Raw genomic sequence first — 20,790 nt, 5'->3', positions numbered from 1 at the left:
GGGGAGTTTTCCTACTTGACTGCAGTAAATCTTTCGTTATCATCAGATTCATGGAGATTTTAATGGACTTGTAGCATTCCACTGTCTTCTTTTATTTTCTTTTCCCTCTTTTGTTTTAAGGCCCATCTACAATTACATCAATTGCCTTCTCGTGCAATTCCATCATGGTTGAGACTGAAGCCTGAATGAGACCTTAGCTTTAAGGTCTGTTTCAGAAGTTGCTACAAATTACGCACGCTCTGTTGCAGAGCTTTTCTTCCCCAAACCTACTGACATCAGGAGCAGGATTATTTGAGAATACCGGTTCTTTTCCAACAATAATATTTGAGCAAATTTATAATTTAGTTTCATAAGTAGCACAAGCAGATGTTTTGAACTTCTGAGTTCACAACAAATATAAAAATTCTTTGACCTCATTAGAGCTATTAAGTACAAAACCCAGTGAAAACTAATACTCACATTGACAAACTTTGGATTTTAACATCTTTATTCTTCTCTTTGAGTATCTCCACTCACCGTTCACAAATATTGGCAGACAGGGTAAAGTGTCAAGAGGAATCCAAAAAGCATTCCAAATCTAAAAAGTCGTAGGCAATCAAGTCTTTTGGTTAATAAGCATTCCCTGCAATCCCCAAATGGAAGTGAGTATGTGTGCACCATGTATTGGTATTTAAGTAAGTCCCTGAGCGTGCTAGGAAATAATTTCTGATGTCACCTATAGTGCATTAGGCACCATGGACACCTGTGGTGATTCTGCCTACAGTTCCCAACAGTTACGGTCTTCAAGGAACAACCTCTAATGATCACCTTCAGTGAGGACTATATTGATTGCAGCAGGGGGAAGGCAGGAAGGTATTTTGCTGTGATACAGCAGAATAAGGGACGTGACACCAGAAATACAGCACAAACCAGAGCCGATTAAACTTCTTGTTTTATGGTAGCTGTCCATTTTAAGTGTAATAGATACACTAAAGTGCTTTTACAGAGAAACACCCCCCAACTGCCTGTTTTACTGCAAGAGTCATTTTCTCTTGTGTTGTTTGTTGCATTTTAAGAGGTGAATGCAATGTGAAAACCAAAAGCCACCATTAGGCCTAATCTGAATATCTTGAGTGATTAAAACATACCAAATTACCCTTATAGACAGCCTATTAATTTAGGTGCCACTTGAAGGATGCACTCCATTTTGGGCTCAGAAAGGGAGAACAGAGAGTTCAGTATCTCTTGTGGGAGAGGGTTGGGGTGTTTGACACCCACCACAGCAAATCCCCGGGTCTGGCCGGGCCTCCCAGCTCCCAGTTTTGGAGCTCCGAGATGTTTCGTGACAGCACATCATGTTCCAAGCCATTCGACAGCAGCAGCAGCCTATTCCACACCAACACACTGTTTCTGACAGCTCTATGTCCATCAATGCTTGACTAATGTGGCAACCTGGCATGAACAGAAACAGGCCAGGGAAGGAGAAAGCTCAGAATGGAGAGAGAGATGTTCCAGTAAGAACACACTACTGAAAAGGAACTTCAGGAACTAGCCAAAATAATTTCCGCATCACAAGGACCATGAATTGCTGAAGGATTGAGGGAGATCAGGGAACTGAGAAAGAAAACCCTAAGGTGTCTAAACAGAAACAAAAATAGGAGCAAGCAAGCCTGTGGTTACAAACTCATCAGTGTTAGTTCAATACCAGAAAAGACAACAGAACAAATTAATTTAAAATCCTTTGTACAGGCACTAGGGACATTAGCAACTGCCAAAAAAAAAAAAAATCAGCTAATACATATTATCAAGGACTAGTATCAAACTAATTTGATTTCCTCTTTTGATGGAGTAATTGGCTTCAGAGGCAGGGAGGATTGAAGTGGCACAACTCCATCTCATCCAGGCTGAGAGCGCCAAGCACAGCTCCCCGCGGTGAGAAAAGCGAGGCCCCAGCGGCTCGGGGGTAGCAGGAGCCGGAGGCTCTGTGCCTGGCAAAAAGGCACGGAAAGGGAGATTCCGAGAGCCCCGCTCCCGCCAGGGCTGCGCTCGTAACGCGATTCCCTGGCGAGGGGAATCGTTTCCGGGGGATACACCGGCACAACCGCCGCCGGGCCCTGAAGCAGAAAGGCGGGGAAGGGCCTCTGGGCCGCCTCCACGGAAGCTCCTGGCTGAGGCCGCTGCAGCCTCCCCGCAAGCCGAGAGGCGGCGCTGCTCCGCCCCACCGCGCCGCAAAATGGCGGCTCCTGCTCACCGCCCTTCTTATTGGCCTTGCTTGAAAGTCTCCGCCAAGAAGCTGCGTGATGAGTGGCCGGCCGCTCTGCGGTCGCTAAGGCAACCGCCCTTCCCTCATCTCCTATTGGCCGAGCGGCGTACGGAAACCACGCAATTGCGGGGCTCGGCGCGGTGAGGTTCAGGGGCGCCGGCGGCTCTGATTGGCGGCGCTGGGCAGGGGCGGGGCGCGGCCGGGGTTCGTTGTGAGGGGCCGGTTGTCAGGTGGCTACGGTGTCGCTGGGGGCGGGGGGGGAAGGGGAGACCGGTACCACCGGAGCTGCCGCCGGTAGAGCTGGGGCGGCCGGGCGGGCCTCGCCGAACGCCGCCGCCACCGCCACCACCAACGTTCAGGCGTCCCCTGGGTGGCTCTGGGCGCCGCCCGCTGCTCCTCATCGCCCGGTGAGGCTGCGGCGGCCCTAGCAGCGCCCCCCCCCCCAAGGCACCGCCCGCCGGGCTCCCCGCTGGCCTGTCCCTCCCGTGATGGTCCTCAGCGGTAAGGCCTCACCCCGCGCCGCCGCCGGGTCGGGCGGCGGGCTGGGCCTCCGCCCCGCGCACCTTGCCCACCGCCTCGGCGCGGCCGGGCTCCGCCGTAACACCGGCCGGTGTTTTTTTGCCTGCAGGGTGGCCGGGGAAGCTCGGGTGGATGTCCCGGCGGCGGTAGGAGACGGAGAGGCCCCTCCGGGAGGAGGAAGGCGCTTCTGCCCTGCCCGTCGGAGAGCCATGGCCGTGGCCGTCACCACTAAGACGGCGTGGAAGCTACGTGAGTGTCGCTGGGCTGAGGGAGGGCAGAGGAGTTCCCCTCTGGGGGAGGGGGGTGGAAGGGGCGGTTTGTGAGAGGAACCAGCTAATCCCTGTTTTGGGTGTGGATGCCCCGGCCCTCTTCCAAGGTTGCTGACTGGAATTGTTAACGCCTAGAAATCCTTTTTGAAAACATATCTGCATAGTGGAATAGTGTAGGGCCTTTACATTGCTATTTTCAAAAGGTCACTGCCTGTATTTTTTGCTGTAATGCCATCCTAAATTTCTAATTAACCCTCTATGACTCTCCTGTAGCACAGGAACAACCAAGGGAGTGATGGAAACCCAGCTCCAGAGTCTGGGCTGTGGCGAGAGGTCCCTCGGGGTTGGTTTAGCTCCTTTGGGGTGTCCTTCATCGCTGCTCACTTGTTACAGAAGATGCACTGAGCCCTGCTGCAGGAGGGATGAGATGATGTTTGCAGGACCTGGAGGTCTCATGCTTTTGAAATTGCTTTGCAAGAGACAGTAAGAATCTGCTGCTTTTACATCTGTTATTTTTCTTCAGATGGAGCAGTAAACAGTTGCTGACTATAATTTCTAGCTGCTTCACTGGTCACTGATGAGTTGTTTTGTAGGAGCTGTTGAGGAAGGCATAGAAGCAATGGGAAGCGATGGGTTGTTCAGAACTGCCAGCTTTAGACTAGTGACTTGGTCTAGAAATTGGCTAGCAGAAATATGGCATCCATGACTGCTAACACGTTCAGGGAGCTGAGATAATTGACTTAGTATTTCATATCTTTTTGAGCAGAAGGCCAGTTTGCTATGTTTTCTTGCCATCCCTGCAACTCCAGTTATAGGAAAAGCTGGAAGTTGAGCAATCTTTGTTCTCTTGTAAGTGGGCAGAAGTTCTTGATCTTTGTTTTTGCTAGGCTCTGCCCTGTCTTAGCATCCTCTTCAGAGCAAGAAGCGTTCTGAACATTAGAAATGCTTTGGCAATGCTAGTTAGAAGCCTAGTATTATTGAGTTGGTGGGTGATATCTGATGACAAATACTTCATTAAAAAAAAAAGTTTGTGGGTTTAAAGAAATTGGCACTTCACCCAGTGAGAGGATGAAGTTATCTAGCCAAGGCTGGCATCAGGTTATAACCTGGCTTTTCTGAACAGCAGTTTGAGTACTTCAGCAATGACTTTTAAACTTAAAATATATTGTTAAGAATGAAATCAAGAGGAGGGGAGAAAGTGGAGCTGCTGACGCACTGATTTCAGCAGCAATGCTCAGCATCCTTTCAATTTTAACTAGTGAGTTGGTTTGTTAATACTAATTGAACTGTTTGTTACTTTCAAGTCTGTGTATACACAAATACTTTACTTTGATCTTTCAACACAATACAAGCATATTTTCAGATTTGCCTTTCTCATGTAATTTACAGTCCAGTTACCTTTGTAATTTGAAAGGTGTTTCTCCAGCTAAAGTGAAAGTTGCAGTTTTGCTTTCAAAAAAGTACTCGGAGTTTGAGATCAAAGTACCTGTAATTATTGCAGCCGCCTAATATCCTTTCGGATTAGTGTTTCATGCAAAATGATCAAATTGTTCCTTACACCAAAACAATCCAAACAAAAGCTGAGTTGATTGCTACCTAGCTTTTTTACAAACAAGTTTCATAACTATTGGCGTGCAAATCCCATGAACTTTCACAGGAGAGAACTATAAGATGAAGAAATTAGTAAATACGTCTTCCAAAAGACCCTGCCAAAAATTTGAATGGATTTAAAAATTTGCTCTGAAAATAAGATGTTTAAGCAAAGATACTCATTTGGCTTCTGTTTGCCCCCAAACTTGTTTGTTTCTGATGAGGGTTCCTTGGAATTTGATTGTTGCGAAGCCCTCTGTGTCGGAGCTTCCCCTCAGCCCCCAGTTTTTTAACAGTCTTTTAGTATCAATCACATTTGTTCTTTTGTGCTGTTTGGGGCAGTTTCCTTCCTTTGTCACAGTTTCACACTGTGTTGCTAAGTTTCACCTGTGTTGCATAGTGGGAATGTAGCAAAGCCTCTGCCAAAGCTCAGAGAAGGGAGCTCCACCTATGCCAGCTGCCAAGTCTGACTTTATTTGCTGTGTAAGGTAACAAACTGTACTGCTGCTAATCTGCCAGTTCTCCTCAGGTTGGATGCTCTGCTGCTGCTTTCTAGAACAGGATTACAGGGCATTTCGCTAGATGACTCTGGCTGCTGCATATTATTGCAGCTTCAGAGACAGCTTGGCTTACTGAGACCCAACTGGGTAAAGCAGCTTCTGTGAGCAGGTTTCCACAGTTGAGCAAATCTTTTAAAAACTATAGAGCTTCTGCTAGTGAGAGAAGGGTCTTTTTGTAAGCCACATCAGCACTGGAGTCCTGAAGCTTGGTCAGCAAATGTCTGAAGTGCAGCAGGCAGAGCCAAGAAGGACTGTTTCAAGCACGATAATAGTGTATCTTCTTATCTGAACTGTGGGCTGCTGCAGCTTGTCCGGTGGAAACTGGAAAGTTTTTCTAGGAAGAAGACTTTTTTAGTCCTTTGGGAAGGATGGGGTGAAAATTGTTATACTAGTCTGTAGTAACTCTTTGTTTTGTGCAGAAGAGATCACGGCTCACAGCAGCAATGTGTCCTCACTAGTCCTGGGAAAAAGTTCAGGCCGGCTGCTCGCAACTGGAGGAGATGACTGTCGAGTCAATGTATGGTCAGTTAACAAGCCCAGCTGCATCATGGTAAGAACAGGCCTGTTCTCCACTTTTGGGGGATGGGAATATTAATTCTGAGGTATGGAGGGTGCGAATGAGGGAAGAAATTGTTGAGTTGTATCCTGTAGTACTTGTGAATCGAGTTTACCAGCACAAAGCTGAATGACTGTGTTCTAGCTAAAGATAGGGATGGAATTTGGTTACTGGTGAGACCACTGCCCCAGGGAGAATCTGGGCTGGCTGGCTGCTTCAGCTGTGCAAGTGCTTGCTCAGGTAATGAATATTGTCCTTCCATTACCAGGCTACAGATAATTAAATGCAGAGTTTTGTACAAGGTTAGTTAGTTGTATAGTGCAAGCTACAGGGGCCGCTTTTATACCCTGAGTTTGCCCTCGTTGCAGGAAACATCCCCAGCAGGATGCATTCCCACCTGTCCCACAGTCACTAACTGTCAGCACAAAGTTTGTGAGAATAGTTTGCTAATTCGCCTGTGGCCTGAGGAAGAGTAATGCTGGGTGCAGTGTATTAGAAAGAGTAGGGTTGCCCCAGTAGTGATCACTAAAGTGCACTATAAATATATCAGCAGATGTCTATCCTATATTGATCTTTGCTTTGAGTGGGTGTTGTGGGAAACCATCTTTAGCAAGTGTCCCTCGTCACTTGTTTAATTAACAATGCAATAATGTTGTGTTATGAAAGGTATTTCTCTAGCCAGTGTGAACCTTGTGAGGAAGAAATCAGGCAGGTGGGGTCAAAAAGGCTAAAAGGAGTATGCTTCTACTTTATTTTTCCATTCATTTACTGAGGTCAAGTGTAAGGAGGTTGAAATGGGTGCAGAAGGAGTTGCTCACCTTTGGCAGTGCTGTGCTTCTTGCATAGCATAGCTAAGCTGTGTCTTTCCAGGCGCTTGGTGGTGGCAGGACAGCAGTTTGAAACCAGAGTATTGCCTACCATGAAAAGGAAGGTTAAAGGACTAAATATCTCTGCTCCCATGGAAAGGGTACAGAGAGCTGTAGCTCTTGCGCTGCCTGGAAACCACAGATGGTAGAAGCTGGTGTTTCTGAGAGGCAGGGACTGACTGGAGCTGCTGAGGACTTGTGCCACTCTTGCATATCAAAAGAATCTTGATTTTTGGTGTTTGTGCTGTATATTCATCTTTGGGGTTTAGATTGTTAGGATTCCAGATGTGTATGTGTTGGAGAAGAGGGACTTTTTAAGTAGCATTGTGACTTGCTTCAAGTGTGAGCTCGCTCTCTAAGCAGTGGTGGTTGCAGCTGTAGAGTATGTAGAGGATTTCAGTTGTGTGTGAAATCCTAAGAAAGCCCCATCAGAACAGGCAGCTTTCAGCTGGCGTTCCCAGCTCTGTGCCTGTGCGGGAGGCACAGAGCTAGCTTAGCTATTTAAAAAGACCTATTTAAGGATGGGGTAAAGCATTAATCGACAAGCCGAAAATCTGCAATAGTAGTATTGTTTTTCTAGAGCTAGTTTTAAATATCCTTGTGTTTTAATTAAATACCTCCCTTTTCAAAATACTTACACAATTTGTAAGCTTTTTGGATGTTCAAGGATGAAAGGAACGACGTGCATGTGAATTGCTACCTTATGCCTCAAGTTAATACTTCAGTAATAGCACCACGTTATCACTGTGACACCCATTGCTGGCAGCAACATACGGCTCCTTGCTTATGTGATGGTTTCGAAGTAGCCCTGCTTTTGCTCTTGCTTTGATTTTGTAACCAGTTCATGACACTTAAGTGACGCATTTAGAGCAAACACAGTGCCATTGCGTTTGCACAGCATAATTTTTATAATGTAAGCGTGTGTCAACCTTGTCTGGGCATCCACACCTAATGTTTAACTGCCCATGTCTCTGTTGATGCATCCTTTAAAAATTAGTCAGCGTGCCCCAGAAAGTGGGATAACATGGAAGATATGTGCCCAGTGCTGTATGCAGTGATGGTCTGTAGGATGCTCTACCATACTGGTAGCTGATGAGGAAGAAAGACCAGTGGCAAAACCAGGTGGTCCTTGGCTAAGTACTTTAGTTGCTAATCGAGTGTGAGCAGTGTCATTCTGGACAGGGCTGTGTCAGTAGCTGTTAATTGTGACTGGTGGTTTTCTTTGCAGAGCTTGACAGGCCATACAACACCCATCGAGAGCCTGCAGATCAATATGAATGAGGAACTCATTGTTGCAGGGTCCCAGTCAGGGTCCATTCGAGTTTGGGACCTGGAAGCTGCCAAAAGTATGTTTCCGTGGGTTTTCACTTCTGATAATGCATGTTTTTTGGAATATCCTTTTGCTTAGTATCTATGCTGACCCAGAAGGTTCCTGGCAGGTTCCAGGTCAGGAGCCTGGCATTGCTTTCATCTTGATTTCCAGCTCTTAGAGAGCTTTTGTGCACTTCCTACTGAGACTGTAGAAATGTGTATCCATGCTCGAGCAGAAATTTGTATGTTTATTGTGGAGACTGATCTGAGGAACTAGTTTCTAGGGTTTTGACCCGAGTGTGTTGAAATCTATATTCCAGATCAGTTTCCATGCATGTATAGAATAACTAGGCATATAGAATTTGTATTCACAGTCTCAGCTTAAAATTGTCAACTGTAATAAAAGAATCCAAAATCGGATTGGAAGTTTTAAGTATATTAGGTTCTGCACAAGTCCAGGAATTCCCTATTTGCTGGTCTCTTGTTCTTAGGTTCTAACTTTTATTTTGTTCCTCAAGTGATTTTTCTCCTCTTTTTGCTCTTGCATGTTCCTCAAGTGATTTTTCTCCTCTTTTTGCTCTTGCATGACCATGTAAATAGGCAAAGACCTAATTTTTAGTAAATCATAAAAGCTGTGAACTCATTGAGCTCTGATCCTTTAAACATCAACTGTTGAGTCATGTCTTATTTATTGCATTTTTCTCAAATCCTAGAACAAGTTTTCAAAGGTGTCATGAATCACTTGAGTGCATTCCAGCAGGAATACCATAAAATGACTGAATATTTCTTATAAGCTGCTACTTGTTCATAGAAAGAGTGTGTATTGAAAATACGTACATTGGCTGAGCTAAGAAGGCAAACAGCAGGTGGCATAAATAATTAAAAGCACTTTTGTCATTCAGACGGTTAGCATCAGTTCAGTTATAAAATAGTTTGGCTCTACCAGTGGAGAGTAACTGATCTGCCTGAATTTATTAGGAGACCTGTGAGCCAGTGTCTGTGCAAATGACCACTCCAGTTCTGGCTTAAGAGCTGATTTCTGCCATGGGAATCATCAGACCGTCCTGGATGATGGATGACAGAGATTGCCTCTGTTATTATCTGGGCAATTTTTCTTCCTCGAAGTTGACTTCTGCATTCATCTCTTCTTTCAGAGATACAGTGTACCAGTCCTACTGGTCCTTTCTGGTTTCTAGAATTACAAGGGGTGTCACTTGGTTGATGACTTGCTGAAACACTGTGATCGTTTTGTTGTCTCATGCTTCCTGAGTGTCCCTTCCCGGTCTTTGAGATGCTTCTTGCAAGGGGCAATTGGAGGAGTCGAGGCGAATATTGGAATGTAAGAGGTGGTAGTAGTATGGCTAAACTTCTGCATGCTGTTTGGAGGAAATGAACTGCTATATATTTGTTCCCTATTCCTTCTCCCTGCTCTGCCTCTCCTTTTCCCAGTTCTTCGTACTTTACTCGGTCACAAAGCGAATATCTGCAGCCTTGATTTCCACCCTTTTGGAAGCTTTGTGGCATCCGGCTCTTTGGACACAAACATTAAGGTAAAGCTCAGCTTCCCCTAGAGATTACCCACTTTACTTGCAGTATCTTTGTTATGAAGAGTGCCAGAATGTGTTTTGTGCCAAGCTGTTGGTAGATGCTGTACATCATCATTTCCATGTGTGTGGGCAGGTGTATTTGTGAGTGCTTGTGAAATTCGTGCATGTATTTCCAGTGGTAGCTCATGAGTATGATTCCTCTGTTGTGGAATGTGGTTCCGAGTTAGGTGCCAGCTGAGACTGGATGTCAGCAAGCGCAGATGTCCTGATTGCTGTGGATTGCATCTGCTTCATTGGGCTGGTATTTCACTGTAGGAACTGAGCTTCTGTAGTAGGAAATACCTTACAGAAGCAATTTTCACTTGGGGAATTGGGTTAGGAAATACTCCTGAAGCAAACAGGGGTTTAACAGCCCCTTCAGTGTTTTCATTCTGTGGTGTTCATCAGTGTAGTGACAGGCAGAACTCTTGTTCTGATGGGACTCTGGGGCTCCCTACATACTGCTCTAAGCGTATCTTCTCTTTGCTTTTCTTCCCTGTAGCTCTGGGATGTAAGAAGAAAAGGCTGCGTCTTCAGGTACAAGGTAAAATGCTTTATTAGTCTTCAGGCAAAGAGGGGAGAAAGATTTCTGTTGAGGACTTACGAGCAAACCTAAAAGTGATTATGTACAATTAGCTTTCTCATTTTCCACTATAAAAATAAGCTCTGTACTATTTGTGAAGTAGACTGGCAAACCTCTGCAGGCCTCTGTGAACTGTGTGGGAATATGAAATGGATATCATAGGAGCTAATGTTCAGTGGTCTGGTTGAGTGCATGGAGAGCATCCATGAGTGTTTCTTTATACTGTGACTGATATTACCGTGTACCGATATCCTCACTGCACCAAGATGCTTCTGTTCTTGGTGTCTTTCTCTACCGAAAGAACTTTCTGTATATTAATTTCATTTTCTGTATATTAATTTCATTTAGAAGCCAACTTAATGGCACAGCACTTCTATCTGACCACCCATAAATCTGTGTAATTTAAAATTTTATTCTTATTAATTAAGCTGGGTCTGTATTTACCGTGCTTAAACTGATGTCAGAAGTGTCTAGATGAGAGAGATTATACCCATTTAGTGTGGATGGATATAGATCTTGAGTGTAGTGCTTAGTGTTCTGTGAACTGTGGAGTTTGTGAAAGTGACTTGATTTTATGTTATTATATTGTACAGGATTAAAAGACAAAACCCAGAATTCCCTCTTAAAAACAAAACAAAAAAAACCCCAACCCCCCCCCCCCCCAAAAAAAAGAAAGAAAATACTACATGGTTTTTTTTTTCTCACTTCAGGGTCACACAGAAGCAGTCCGATGTCTCCGCTTTAGTCCTGATGGCAAATGGCTGGCCTCTGCTGCTGATGATCACACTGTAAAGGTAATTTATTGTGACACCCTCCTTATGTGCTCGTGGGACTTAGGAATGCTGGGATTGTCTTTTTACCCGGCATTACCAGCACTCATTTATAAACACCTTTAGTTCATTAGGCATTTGTCTGAGCACTGGGGCTTTGCAGGGACCAGTCTGTTTATGAGTATCGTGTCCAGTGGCCCACAACGTCCAGCAAAGAGCTGCATGTGTTGAAATGCACTTACCCAACAGACACGTTGGCACTTCACACATGAAGGTTCATGTTATGATGGTGGTAGAGTTGTGATACCTGAACATTGGCCTCGGTCCTCTCAGTAAATGTTACCGAATTAATTGTCTGCTGCACATTGTTTCACCGTACCAGTTTCTGGCTCTGCTCAGTTAATTCAATAGGAGTGTGTTATCATACACATTGCATGTGATGATCAGTCTGAAAATTGCTGTCACGACTGAGCAGAGCAAGAGAAGGAATTCAGAAAAGTATGGACCGAGCAGCGACATTGCTTTTTTCAGGTGTGGTAAGGAGGAATATGAGCAAAGGACTGCTTTTTGTTTTCAGTTTCACATGAAATAAACCAATCAGTCATTTCACTCTGGATTTTTTGGTGGAAACCAGAGCGCTGGAAGAATGAGTTGTGAAGGGATTCAGAGCTTCCAAATTTCAGTTTGTTTGCTTTTGAGATATAATGTGCAAGGCCAGGTGCAACTGCTGTATTTTATCCAAGTATCTAAATATAAACCAAAAAATTCTAGGGAACAAATTAAATGGAAAGTTTAAAAAAGAATGCTAAAAAAAATTGATAAAAATAATGCAGCCTTAAATGGCTGGGATGGTACTCCTTCCCTGATCATTGCTTGCTTTGACAAACTTGAGTCTGTTCTTGGAGGTGAAGCATGAGGAGGTTGCCAGAACAAGGAAATCAGAAGTGTATTGGAATTCTCTAACATTAAACCTTTTCAAGAGTCTTTCTGTTCTTTCCTTCTTCAGCTGTGGGATCTGGCTGCTGGGAAGATAATGTTTGAGTTTACAGGACATACCGGCCCAGTAAACATTGTTGAGTTCCACCCCAATGAATACCTTTTGGCTTCTGGCAGTTTTGACAGGTACATAAAGGGAGGGAGAAAGAAGGGAATTGTATATGTTGGTTCCCTTTCCCAATGGCCTGTTTTTTAGGAATGTAGAAAATAGGAATGTCACACAACACACAAATGTCACACCTGCCACTGCAAGCGCCTGGCATCTCGCCAGCAGCATGTCACATCTGTGGTGCACAGAACATGAAGATCTTGCCTTCTTATCCAAAATTGATGGCACCTTCTGCCGCACTAGAAAACAACACGATAGCCTTGAGCATCTCACTGATCCAGCTGACACTGTCTGCACAGCAGGCTGCCCTGCTCAGCTGGCAGGGTGTCCTCCTAGCTCTGGGTCAGGTCTGAATACCTATCTGTATCTAAGAGCCTCTAAGTATCTGTGGCTGGATTCACAGATCTTGGCCAGACTAGCCTTCTGTGTAGGTTCATGATGTGTGCACAACAGCTAAAGTCATTCGAGCTGTTAGCGTATTATTTCAGTACTGGATTCTACAGTGTATTTCTAGAGGGATGAGTGATGATCATTTTGTTATGTTGTGTGTACAGGACTGTTCGGTTCTGGGACTTGGAGAAGTTTCAGGTTGTGAGCTGTATTGAAGAGGAGGCTACTCCTGTCAGGTATATTAAATTCTCACTGTGGTGTACTAGACAGACTAAAGAAGAGGAAAAGGGAGGATTTCCTGAAAGAGAGACTTTACTGGGGTGAAGTTTGGGCTGCTGGAGATGTTGCAGAGATGAACAGCAAATCGGTAGGTTCATTGTTAGAAGTGGGGCTGGAGGTGTTCACTGAAGTCAGGGATACAACCCTGGGGTCCTTGTGGGACTATGCAGTGTTTGAAAACTGTGCCTAATTCCCCACCTGCCTTCCTCCCAGATGTGTGCTCTTCAACCCAGATGGCTGCTGCTTGTATAGTGGCTTCCAGGATTCACTGCGTGTGTACGGCTGGGAGCCAGAGCGCTGTTTTGATGTGGTCTTGGTGAACTGGGGAAAAGTAGCCGACTTGTCTATCTGCAACAACCAACTGGTAAGCCACTGCTCCCAAGGAGTGGGGGAGGCCACTGCAAAACACGAGACAAAATCCTCCTGTCTCCTTGCAGGCCTTCTGACTTTTGAGCTTGTGTCAGACTGTAAGTGGCTGGGGCTCACAATGGGCCCAGCACTTAGACTGAGCTTGTGTGCTTTTGCTTTCAGCAGCCTTGTGCTCTGCTTCATATCTCTTTGGCTTCTAGAGGAAAGAACTGGCACTTGGTTTGACCAGTATTTAGAAACTATGGTTGGCAAAAGTTTTATCGTAGCCTGTCATAAAACATTGGCAGCTTCAAGTTGAAAAAGCCAAAGCACTGAACTGAGAAATTCTCAAGCACAATTGCTCAGTGTCACTCCATCATGCCTGCTCTCAAAACGGCTGGTGTGTACCCTGCTCCCTGGTGAATTACCTTGATCTTTTGCCTCTGCAGATAGGAGTCTCTTTTGCACAAAGCACGGTCTCCTCCTTTGTTGTGGATCTCAGCAGAGTCACAAAGTCGGGTTGCATTCCTCATGGGCTGATGAGGGATGACGAACCTCTTGTGCTGCCTACCCCCATGGGGTCCTCCCTTCGCCGCATCTATGACAGGCCCTCAACTAGCTGCAGCAAGCCACAAAGGTGAGGGGATCTGCTTGTTGAACTTCAAGATTTTAAGGAAATGTACAAGAGTGCTCTTGCTCTCTGACAGAGTTCATGGTCTTGCCCTGACAGTATCTCTTTTTCCACAGCAGAGTGAAGCACAACTCAGAGAGCGAGAGGCGCAGTCCCAGCAGTGAAGATGACCGGGATGAGAAGGAATCAAAGGCCGAGATCCAGAACCCAGAGGATTACAAAGAGATCTTCCAGCCCAAGAACGCTATCTGTCAGTACCAGGCTTTATTGTGCTTTTGAGTGGTGTTTGGATTAGAGCTGTAGGTGCAAAACGGTTTCAGTAGAAGTGAGCCTTGGCTTACTATAATAGAAGCTTTGCCTGCAACTGGGAGAGTTTAGAAAGCTTATTTAGTATTCTGTGCTTGGATGTTGAACCACGAATCATGTTGATGAACTGCTGGAAGGTGGTACCTTTACTAGGGTGCAATGATGGCTGGTCAAAGCCTGGCTCAGAATCCAGAGCTCTGCTGTAAGCATGCTGCCTTCCTTTCCTGATTAGGAATGACTGCTGCGTTACAGGATCTTTATTAGCTTAGAATTTTGGTATGTATAAAATCAGCAGCCTCCATTAAAGAAGGAAAGGCAAAATGTTTTATTATAGCAGAGATTGTTGTTTAGGAGGCATAGTGTAATGCCTGTATCTCATTTTTAAGGAATTCGTAGTAGTTATTTTGATTTACTTATGTAAGTCAATTTAGCGGGAGGTGAATTTTTTCTAATATAATTTGTTATGACAGTGCCTTTTATTGTGCTTCACACTTCTACAGCAGCAATGAACTACACAAGTCAGTTTTGTCCCTCCCATCCATGAAGGCTGAAAGCCTTTGGTTAAACTCAACAATAGCATCAAGGCCCGAAGAAGTTAACTCTGTTGCTGTATCACTGACTGCCCTAATCTGTGGTGTTGTTGGAGATCCCCCAGCTCCATGGTTGATTTATTGCTCATCTGTAGCCTCAGACACTCCATGTGTGTGTGTGTTGTTTTTTTTTTTCCCTCCTCTTTCTGTAGGTCGAACTCCTCCTCGAAACAATGAGCCCTTTCCTGCCCCTCCTGAGGATGGTGAGTATGAAGATGACCCCTCTGTGGGAATGGGGTTAATGGCCCTCAAAAGAGGGAGAGATACACATCTGCAGAAACAACTGCTTGTAGTCTAGCTGTCCAGAACCTTTTCAAATTCTCTTGAAAGGAGCAATCAGTTTCTGCTTTCCCACTTCTTTTCATGTCGGTAGAGCCTGTAACTGCAAAGGAAGCAGTGAAGCCCAGCCAAGCTGCAGATGTCCAGACCCTGTCGCCAAAACAAGAACTTGTACGTACTGTATGATCTGTTAAGAACTGCTCATGCCCTCACTCTGAAAGATAATGTGAGTGCTGGAGACTTTTTGATTTCTAGTCAAGCTGATTCCTTTGCTGAAGAACAGTAAACATGCAGCTCCAGTCTTTGTCCTGCCATGTGTCTTGCCTGAGCAGTAGAATCAAAGGCCAAGCCTCCAGCAGGCGATGGTTCTATTGTTTTTGTTTATTACTTGCACTTGCAGTGATGTTTCTCCTAGCATCTCAAAATTGAGGCACTCTGAAGAGAACCAAGTGTCAGATTCCTGCAAGTGCTTGAACTTGAGGCTGTTTTGTAGCCAAAATCACAAGCAGCTGTTGGGCCAGGATACATTATGCTGTCTTCTTTAGAATTCCCTCTTCGCCTTCAGGCTGGCCACGGCCCATTTCCCTGATTTTACATGCCGATAACAACGGCAGCACTTGGCATTTCTGCTGAGGCATCTCCATGTTCTTTGCAAACCTTAATTACATCTTGGTATGTACCTGAGAGAGAACTTTATTGCCTCTTTAACTATGCTAGCAAATTGGAGACTGTTTCCGCATTAGCTGAAAGCAGGTCAGGAAAAAGGGACATCAGCCTAGGACCAGATTGTTGCTGCTAGAGGTTTTATCCCAATTTCTCCTGCAGCCTGAACCGGTTCAGAAGCCACCGATTGCCTCCTCAACTCCTTTGCCCAGAACGGAACCATCGGTGATTCCTGCAGCCAGGAATGAGCCCATTGGCCTGAAGGTCTCTGACTTTCTACCAGTAAGTGTCTCTGGACAAAAGTTTCCAGCTGGTGTCTGTGTTGGGTGGCATCAGAAAGGGAGTTCTCTGAGATGCAGAATAGTGTCTGAGATGCAGGACTGCAGCCTGCAGTCATCAGTACTGAATGAGAACGTGCAACCTCCTGCTCTCCCTCTGCTCACTTGGTGCTTCCCCTGCCCGCTCAGTCTCCCGTCTCCCAACTGCTTTGACTTGCAGTTCCTCTGGAATTAACACCCCTGGGTTGCTGGAGTGACCGGCAGTCACCCCCATTGGGATTGACAGCAGTGCTGGTCCGTGCTCACGAAGAATGTGTTGTTGAAGTAGAGAGTAAGAGATGAGACAAAGACACTGAGCAATCTAGACAGTGATTCATCTAGAAAATTGGTGTCTGCCATTACACATACATAACTGTTTCAAGAGTCTTTCCCTCCTGTGTCTCAGAGGCCTCTTGGTCTCGCTCAGGAGCTTGTTCCCTGCCCTGAAAAGGGAGAAGGACCACAGCATCCTTATTATACCAAACTCTAGATGTGAGCAGAGGAAGAGAGATTCCAGCGTGGTGTGGGTGGGAATCAAATTGAGAGTCTAATAAATTGTGCAAGATTTCTGCTTTGTAATAAAGTTTGTTGATTTTGGATGAGCATTTCACATAAAAAACAGGGTTTGCATGAAATAAAATTCTTCATCAAAACTTACTGGTTTTGAAAGTAGCTTACTTTTAATTAACTTTCCTACATTTTGAGACTTTTTCCAAAGCTTCAAATGTGTTTGTGATTGACCCAGTAGAAGAGACAAAAGAGAAGTAGCTGAAACTGGAACACATTGAGCATTTCTGTTTCAAAATGTTTATAAAACAATCTGCAAGGAAGTCAGTGTTTCCTGTCCCTCTACCCCAAAATCAGCTCTTACTGAGAGAGCGCCAGAGGCAGCTCCTGCCCTTCTGTGCCCCCCTTCTCTGTTATGCTCCTCCATTGGTGTCTGTACTTTCAGGCTGTGAAAAACCAAAACCAGAATGAGCTTGTGGATGAGGAAGCCATGTCCCAGATCAGGAAAGGCCATGAGACGATGTGTGTGGTACTCACCAGCCGCCACAAGAATCTGGACACCGTGCGGGCTGTATGGAGCACTGGTGACATCAAGGCAAGGATGTGGAGATACCTGAGGCTCATGAGGGGAGCAGCTGAGCCACATTTTTGGCTTGCCTGGGGCCGATTCTGCCTCGCACACAATGCAGGGTCTCACAGCTTTTTGTCCCCAGGGGTGCACCACAGAGTGCTGCTGTGTCCCACCTAAAGTTGGATTGTCACAAAGAAACATGGAGAAGACTTTCTCATGCGAGAGCTATCTTTTATTCCCTAGCCTACTCCATGTTTCCTCTACCTTGTTTTTGAAAAGCGGCACTTGATATTACTGCATTAGCGTAGCCAGTTTGAGCTTTGCGATAGACGACTTCTTCCTTTTCTCTCTCAGAACTCTGTGGACTCTGCAGTGGCGATCAATGATCTGTCTGTTGTCGTGGACCTCCTGAATATTGTCAACCAAAAAGCGTGAGTCCTGGGTGGGGGCAGCCCCTGGGGTATCCAAGAGCCATCTGGCTGTCCTCGGAGCGCTGCGTTGTACCCACCACATGTCCAGTGGGCCCTGACAGCGGGGAATGCATGAGTTTGTAGTCAGATCTTCACGTCTGCGGTGCCAGTAACTGCTGGAGTTGTGTGGGGCCTTTTCTGTAGGCAAATGATGTCTTGCAAGGAAAATGGAAGTCTTTGGGCTTCATAAAGTGGTTCTGCTGAGTCAGTAAGTCAGAACCTGCCACTTCCTATCACAAGGGGGAGACAGTGAACTTGTTAAGTAAACTTGGGTGCTGCTGCCCTGGACTTTTTTGCCGGAAAGTATTGTTTATGTCATCTCAGTCTCTGGTCTCAGAATGTGTCCTTTTCAGGTCTCTCTGGAAGCTGGATTTGTGTACTATAGTCCTGCCGCAGATAGAGAAACTACTCCAAAGTAAATATGAAAGGTGAGGCCCCAAGAACGTGGTGAGCTTGGGGGAAAAGGTGTAGATATTCATAGGAGAGCTCCATTGGGTATTTTGTAGCTAAAAGAAAATCCTGAAAAATCACAGCAGATGCAGTGTAGTGCCGATATGATGCCTGGAAAAGAGCAGTGGAGTAGCCAAGTGTGTAGGGGAAAAGATATGGAAAGTATGCCTGGGCAAGAAGACTGGGATATTGAGATTTGGTTTAGGTGTGTTGGATCGAAGGCAGCTCTGGCAGCCAGGAGGGGTCAAATCAATGTAGAACAAGTGGGCTCTGTGCACTGATGGGAATGAAACTGTTGACTTGAGACAAGGGGAATGAAGTCCTGCAACAGCCCTGGGGTCACTTGGAAGATTGCTTTAAACCTCATCATTAGGTGGTAAAAAAAAAAAAAAAATGCGGCCTTTCTCAATATGGAGTTTCTGCCTGCCCTTCCTACCAGGAGAGAGGCTTCGGATGAGTCCCCTCAGCAGGACATCTCTGCTCTTGAGTAGAAGGTCCCACTTAGCAGGTTAAGGGCTCATGTTGTCAGCACTGACTCGAACCAAGCCTGTGTTGGTACTTGGCTGTTGCTCTTCTCACCAGGTTACAGGTGGTGGAGGGGGGTCATTTGAGTAGATCATCCCCGGTGAGTGGATGTGAGTGAGGACTGTGCTGGGAGGACAGGAAGGACATTCAAGAGGGACCCGATTCTCTGTCTTTCAGTTACGTGCAGACTGGCTGCACCTCCCTGAAACTCATTCTCCAGAGGTTTCTGCCACTGATCACAGACATCCTTGCTGCACCACCTTCTGTCGGAGTGGACATCACCAGAGAGGAAAGGTGAGGCACTTACCTCTGCTTCCTCCCTTTCTGAACCAGCCTTTCTCTTGGGTGAGCTTTGCTCCTCACTTTAGAGGCTTTGATACTAGACTGGGCATGCCTTCCCTTTTGTCTGCAAACACCAAACCCTCCCACTCTGAGAAAAAGAGCAAGGACTGCTTTTCCCCTCCGTCACTGTGTATTGAGTCATAACTAAACAAAGTGTGAGAGCGTCAGGAGTAAAACCACCCTGTGGCTTCACCCTCTGAACCTCACAAGACGTGTGAGTTGTCAGCCAGGCCCTGGATTTCCAGTTCACTCACAGGATAGCTCTGCTCTGAGAACTGGCCCTCCAAAACCAGTACCTCCTTCCTCCCTGTACTTTACTGCCAAAGGGAAGAGAGGAGTGAAAGAGCCCTTCTGTGGATGCCATTCTCCTGTGTCATCAGGATGTGGGCTGAATATGTGGTGTTTCTGCAGAGCCGTGCTCACATTTCAGCCTCTTCCAGGCCATTTGCAGTTTTTTTTCTCCTGCTTGAGTTGCACCTTTTGGCACTACAGGAACAAGCACATCTCTCAAGCATCTGAGGACTCATGCTGCGTCTGCTCTCTTCTTTTTGCAGGCTCCACAAATGCAAGCTGTGCTACAAGCAGCTGAAAAACATCAGCAACATTGTCAAGAACAAGTCTGGGCTCAGTGGCCGCCATGGTAGTGCCTTTCGGGAACTGCATCTCCTCATGGCTGTCCTGGAGTGACGGCTGCCACCTCCTCAAGTGCAAACACAGGTGGCCAAGCTCCCCTCTGCTCTTGGTCTGGCTGGATTTTACCTCTTTCTGTGTGTCCATCTTCCCCTTACAGCATGGCAGGGAAGTGGAATCCTGCTGGCCCTGGTGCCTTATGGGCTGGATGGAGGACCTTAGTGGGGACAGGCCACTGCTGTTGAGGGGACCTGGCTGGCAGAGGCCTCGCAAAGGCCCTGTAGGGAAGCAGCTTCATTTCAGCTTTTCATCTCAGCACCAGGCTCTTGGCTGCTCTGTCTCTGTGCTGGCCTTTCCCTGGTAGGAGGGCTCAAAGCCTGCTGTCATCCCTCCTTCGCCTGTGTGTGTTGTTGGTTCTTGTCGCTCAGCTCTGTGGTCTGGGGCCGCCTGGCCCTGCTCTCTTTTTGCACCCCACAAAGCCCTGCAGTGGGGTGGAGTGTCCATTCCCTGCAGAAGGGACATTTTCAACTGCTGTGTGGGACCAACCCCTTTGGCTTCATCAAATGTGGGCCAGGACGCTGTGCCACCCTGCCTGGTGCAGTCTTGAGAACCCGTATGGAGAGGAGGCTTCTCTTGGCTTCTCAGAAACCCCTGCTGGCACCTGGACCACAGAAGATGAATTTCTTCAGACTGTTGCTGGGACCTGAGCTCTGCCTGGATCTGTTAATGGATGTGGCTGAAACAGGACTTGTCATATGTGTTTGCCTTTGCAAATGAGGATTTGGGAGGGTGGAGGAAGAGAGGGACACGGACTAATGTCTTTCTACATCCACTGGACCATTCTTAGAGGGTTTTTTGTTTTTTTTTTTCTTTCCCCCTAATAAATGTCTGTCAGAACCTTTCTGTCCCTCTTTCTTCTTTCCTATGGGGAAAGAGGTCCCTGTTGGTGCTTCCCCTGCTCCTCCCAGCCTGTCTCCCATTTTATACATTGGAGCCTGTTCTCCAGGAAACTGTAACTTATAATGAGTTTTATTAAAAGATTTGTAACTTTTTGTAAAAAAAAAAAAAAAGTTGTGTTAAATGCCTGACTCTCTTGAAGTAGGGTTCACCTTGGCACAGCTCCTGGCTGGGAGTGTCCAGGGAAAGCAGGAGTCCTAGTAGCATGTCCCATGGGGGCAGCTGGTTGTTCTCGCCTGTCCTACTGAGAGGCTGCGGTGAGTAAGTGCATGTGGTGAGAGAGGCGGTGAGCAAGTGAGAGAGACAGCACTCACCTGGTGGCTTGCAGAAACCCTGGGGGAGGTTTCACTCTGCCTTGGAGTTCCCAGCCCAAAGAGCACAGCCATTGTTTGTGGCTTGTCCTTCTCCCTGTCTCTTCTCCCTAGCAGATCGGGCATAGTGGCAGTTCTTTGTCTCCGTGGTTTTCTGTGAGCTCTCGAGCTGAGCTCTGGTGTTGGAGGATGTAGGAGACACTTTCAGGTGTGTGTAGTGGGGCCAGCAGGAAACCTAAAGTCAATCCCTTCATTTCTGATGCTTCA

General features: G+C 46.3%; 1 protein-coding gene across 3 annotated transcripts; it reads left to right on the top strand.

The window, feature by feature from the left end:
* Positions 1 to 2,434: 2,434 nt before the first annotated feature.
* On the top strand, positions 2,435 to 20,310 carry KATNB1 (katanin regulatory subunit B1). 3 transcript variants are annotated; one of them, XM_074151765.1, is made up of 20 exons: positions 2,435 to 2,743; positions 2,871 to 3,010; positions 5,600 to 5,730; positions 7,831 to 7,948; positions 9,363 to 9,463; positions 10,002 to 10,043; positions 10,793 to 10,876; positions 11,859 to 11,974; positions 12,512 to 12,583; positions 12,840 to 12,990; positions 13,424 to 13,611; positions 13,722 to 13,855; positions 14,654 to 14,704; positions 14,875 to 14,951; positions 15,606 to 15,725; positions 16,713 to 16,862; positions 17,193 to 17,269; positions 17,662 to 17,736; positions 18,461 to 18,577; positions 19,180 to 20,310. In XM_074151765.1, the coding sequence occupies exons 2-20, from the start codon at positions 2,971 to 2,973 to the stop codon at positions 19,310 to 19,312; spliced, it is 1,977 nt and encodes a 658-aa protein (XP_074007866.1). In that variant the 5' UTR covers positions 2,435 to 2,743; positions 2,871 to 2,970; the 3' UTR covers positions 19,313 to 20,310. The 3 variants fall into 3 exon arrangements, with proteins under 3 accessions (XP_074007866.1, XP_074007867.1, XP_074007868.1); XM_074151766.1 differs by lacking the exon at positions 2,435 to 2,743 and having other exon boundaries at positions 2,971 to 3,010; positions 13,725 to 13,855; XM_074151767.1 differs by lacking the exon at positions 2,435 to 2,743 and having other exon boundaries at positions 2,971 to 3,010; positions 13,725 to 13,855; positions 14,875 to 14,960; positions 15,624 to 15,725.
* Positions 20,311 to 20,790: the final 480 nt, after the last annotated feature.

Source organism: Numenius arquata, chromosome 8, assembly GCF_964106895.1.
Source record: "Numenius arquata chromosome 8, bNumArq3.hap1.1, whole genome shotgun sequence".
Classification (NCBI taxonomy): Eukaryota; Metazoa; Chordata; class Aves; order Charadriiformes; family Scolopacidae; genus Numenius; species Numenius arquata.
The sequence above is the reverse complement of the archived record's forward strand: the minus strand, read 5'-3'. Positions and strand labels throughout refer to the sequence as shown.

What these genes read in the sequence shown, in the direction of transcription:
- KATNB1 (XM_074151765.1), top strand. Translation starts at nt 2,971, where the DNA reads ATGGCCGTGGCCGTCACCACTAAGACGGCGTGGAAGCTAC. An exon ending in CTTTGGACACAAACATTAAG is followed by an intron (nt 9,464 to 10,001) that starts GTAAAGCTCAGC and finishes TCTTCCCTGTAG; the next exon opens with CTCTGGGATGTAAGAAGAAA. An exon ending in CTCCAAAGTAAATATGAAAG is followed by an intron (nt 17,737 to 18,460) that starts GTGAGGCCCCAA and finishes TCTGTCTTTCAG; the next exon opens with TTACGTGCAGACTGGCTGCA.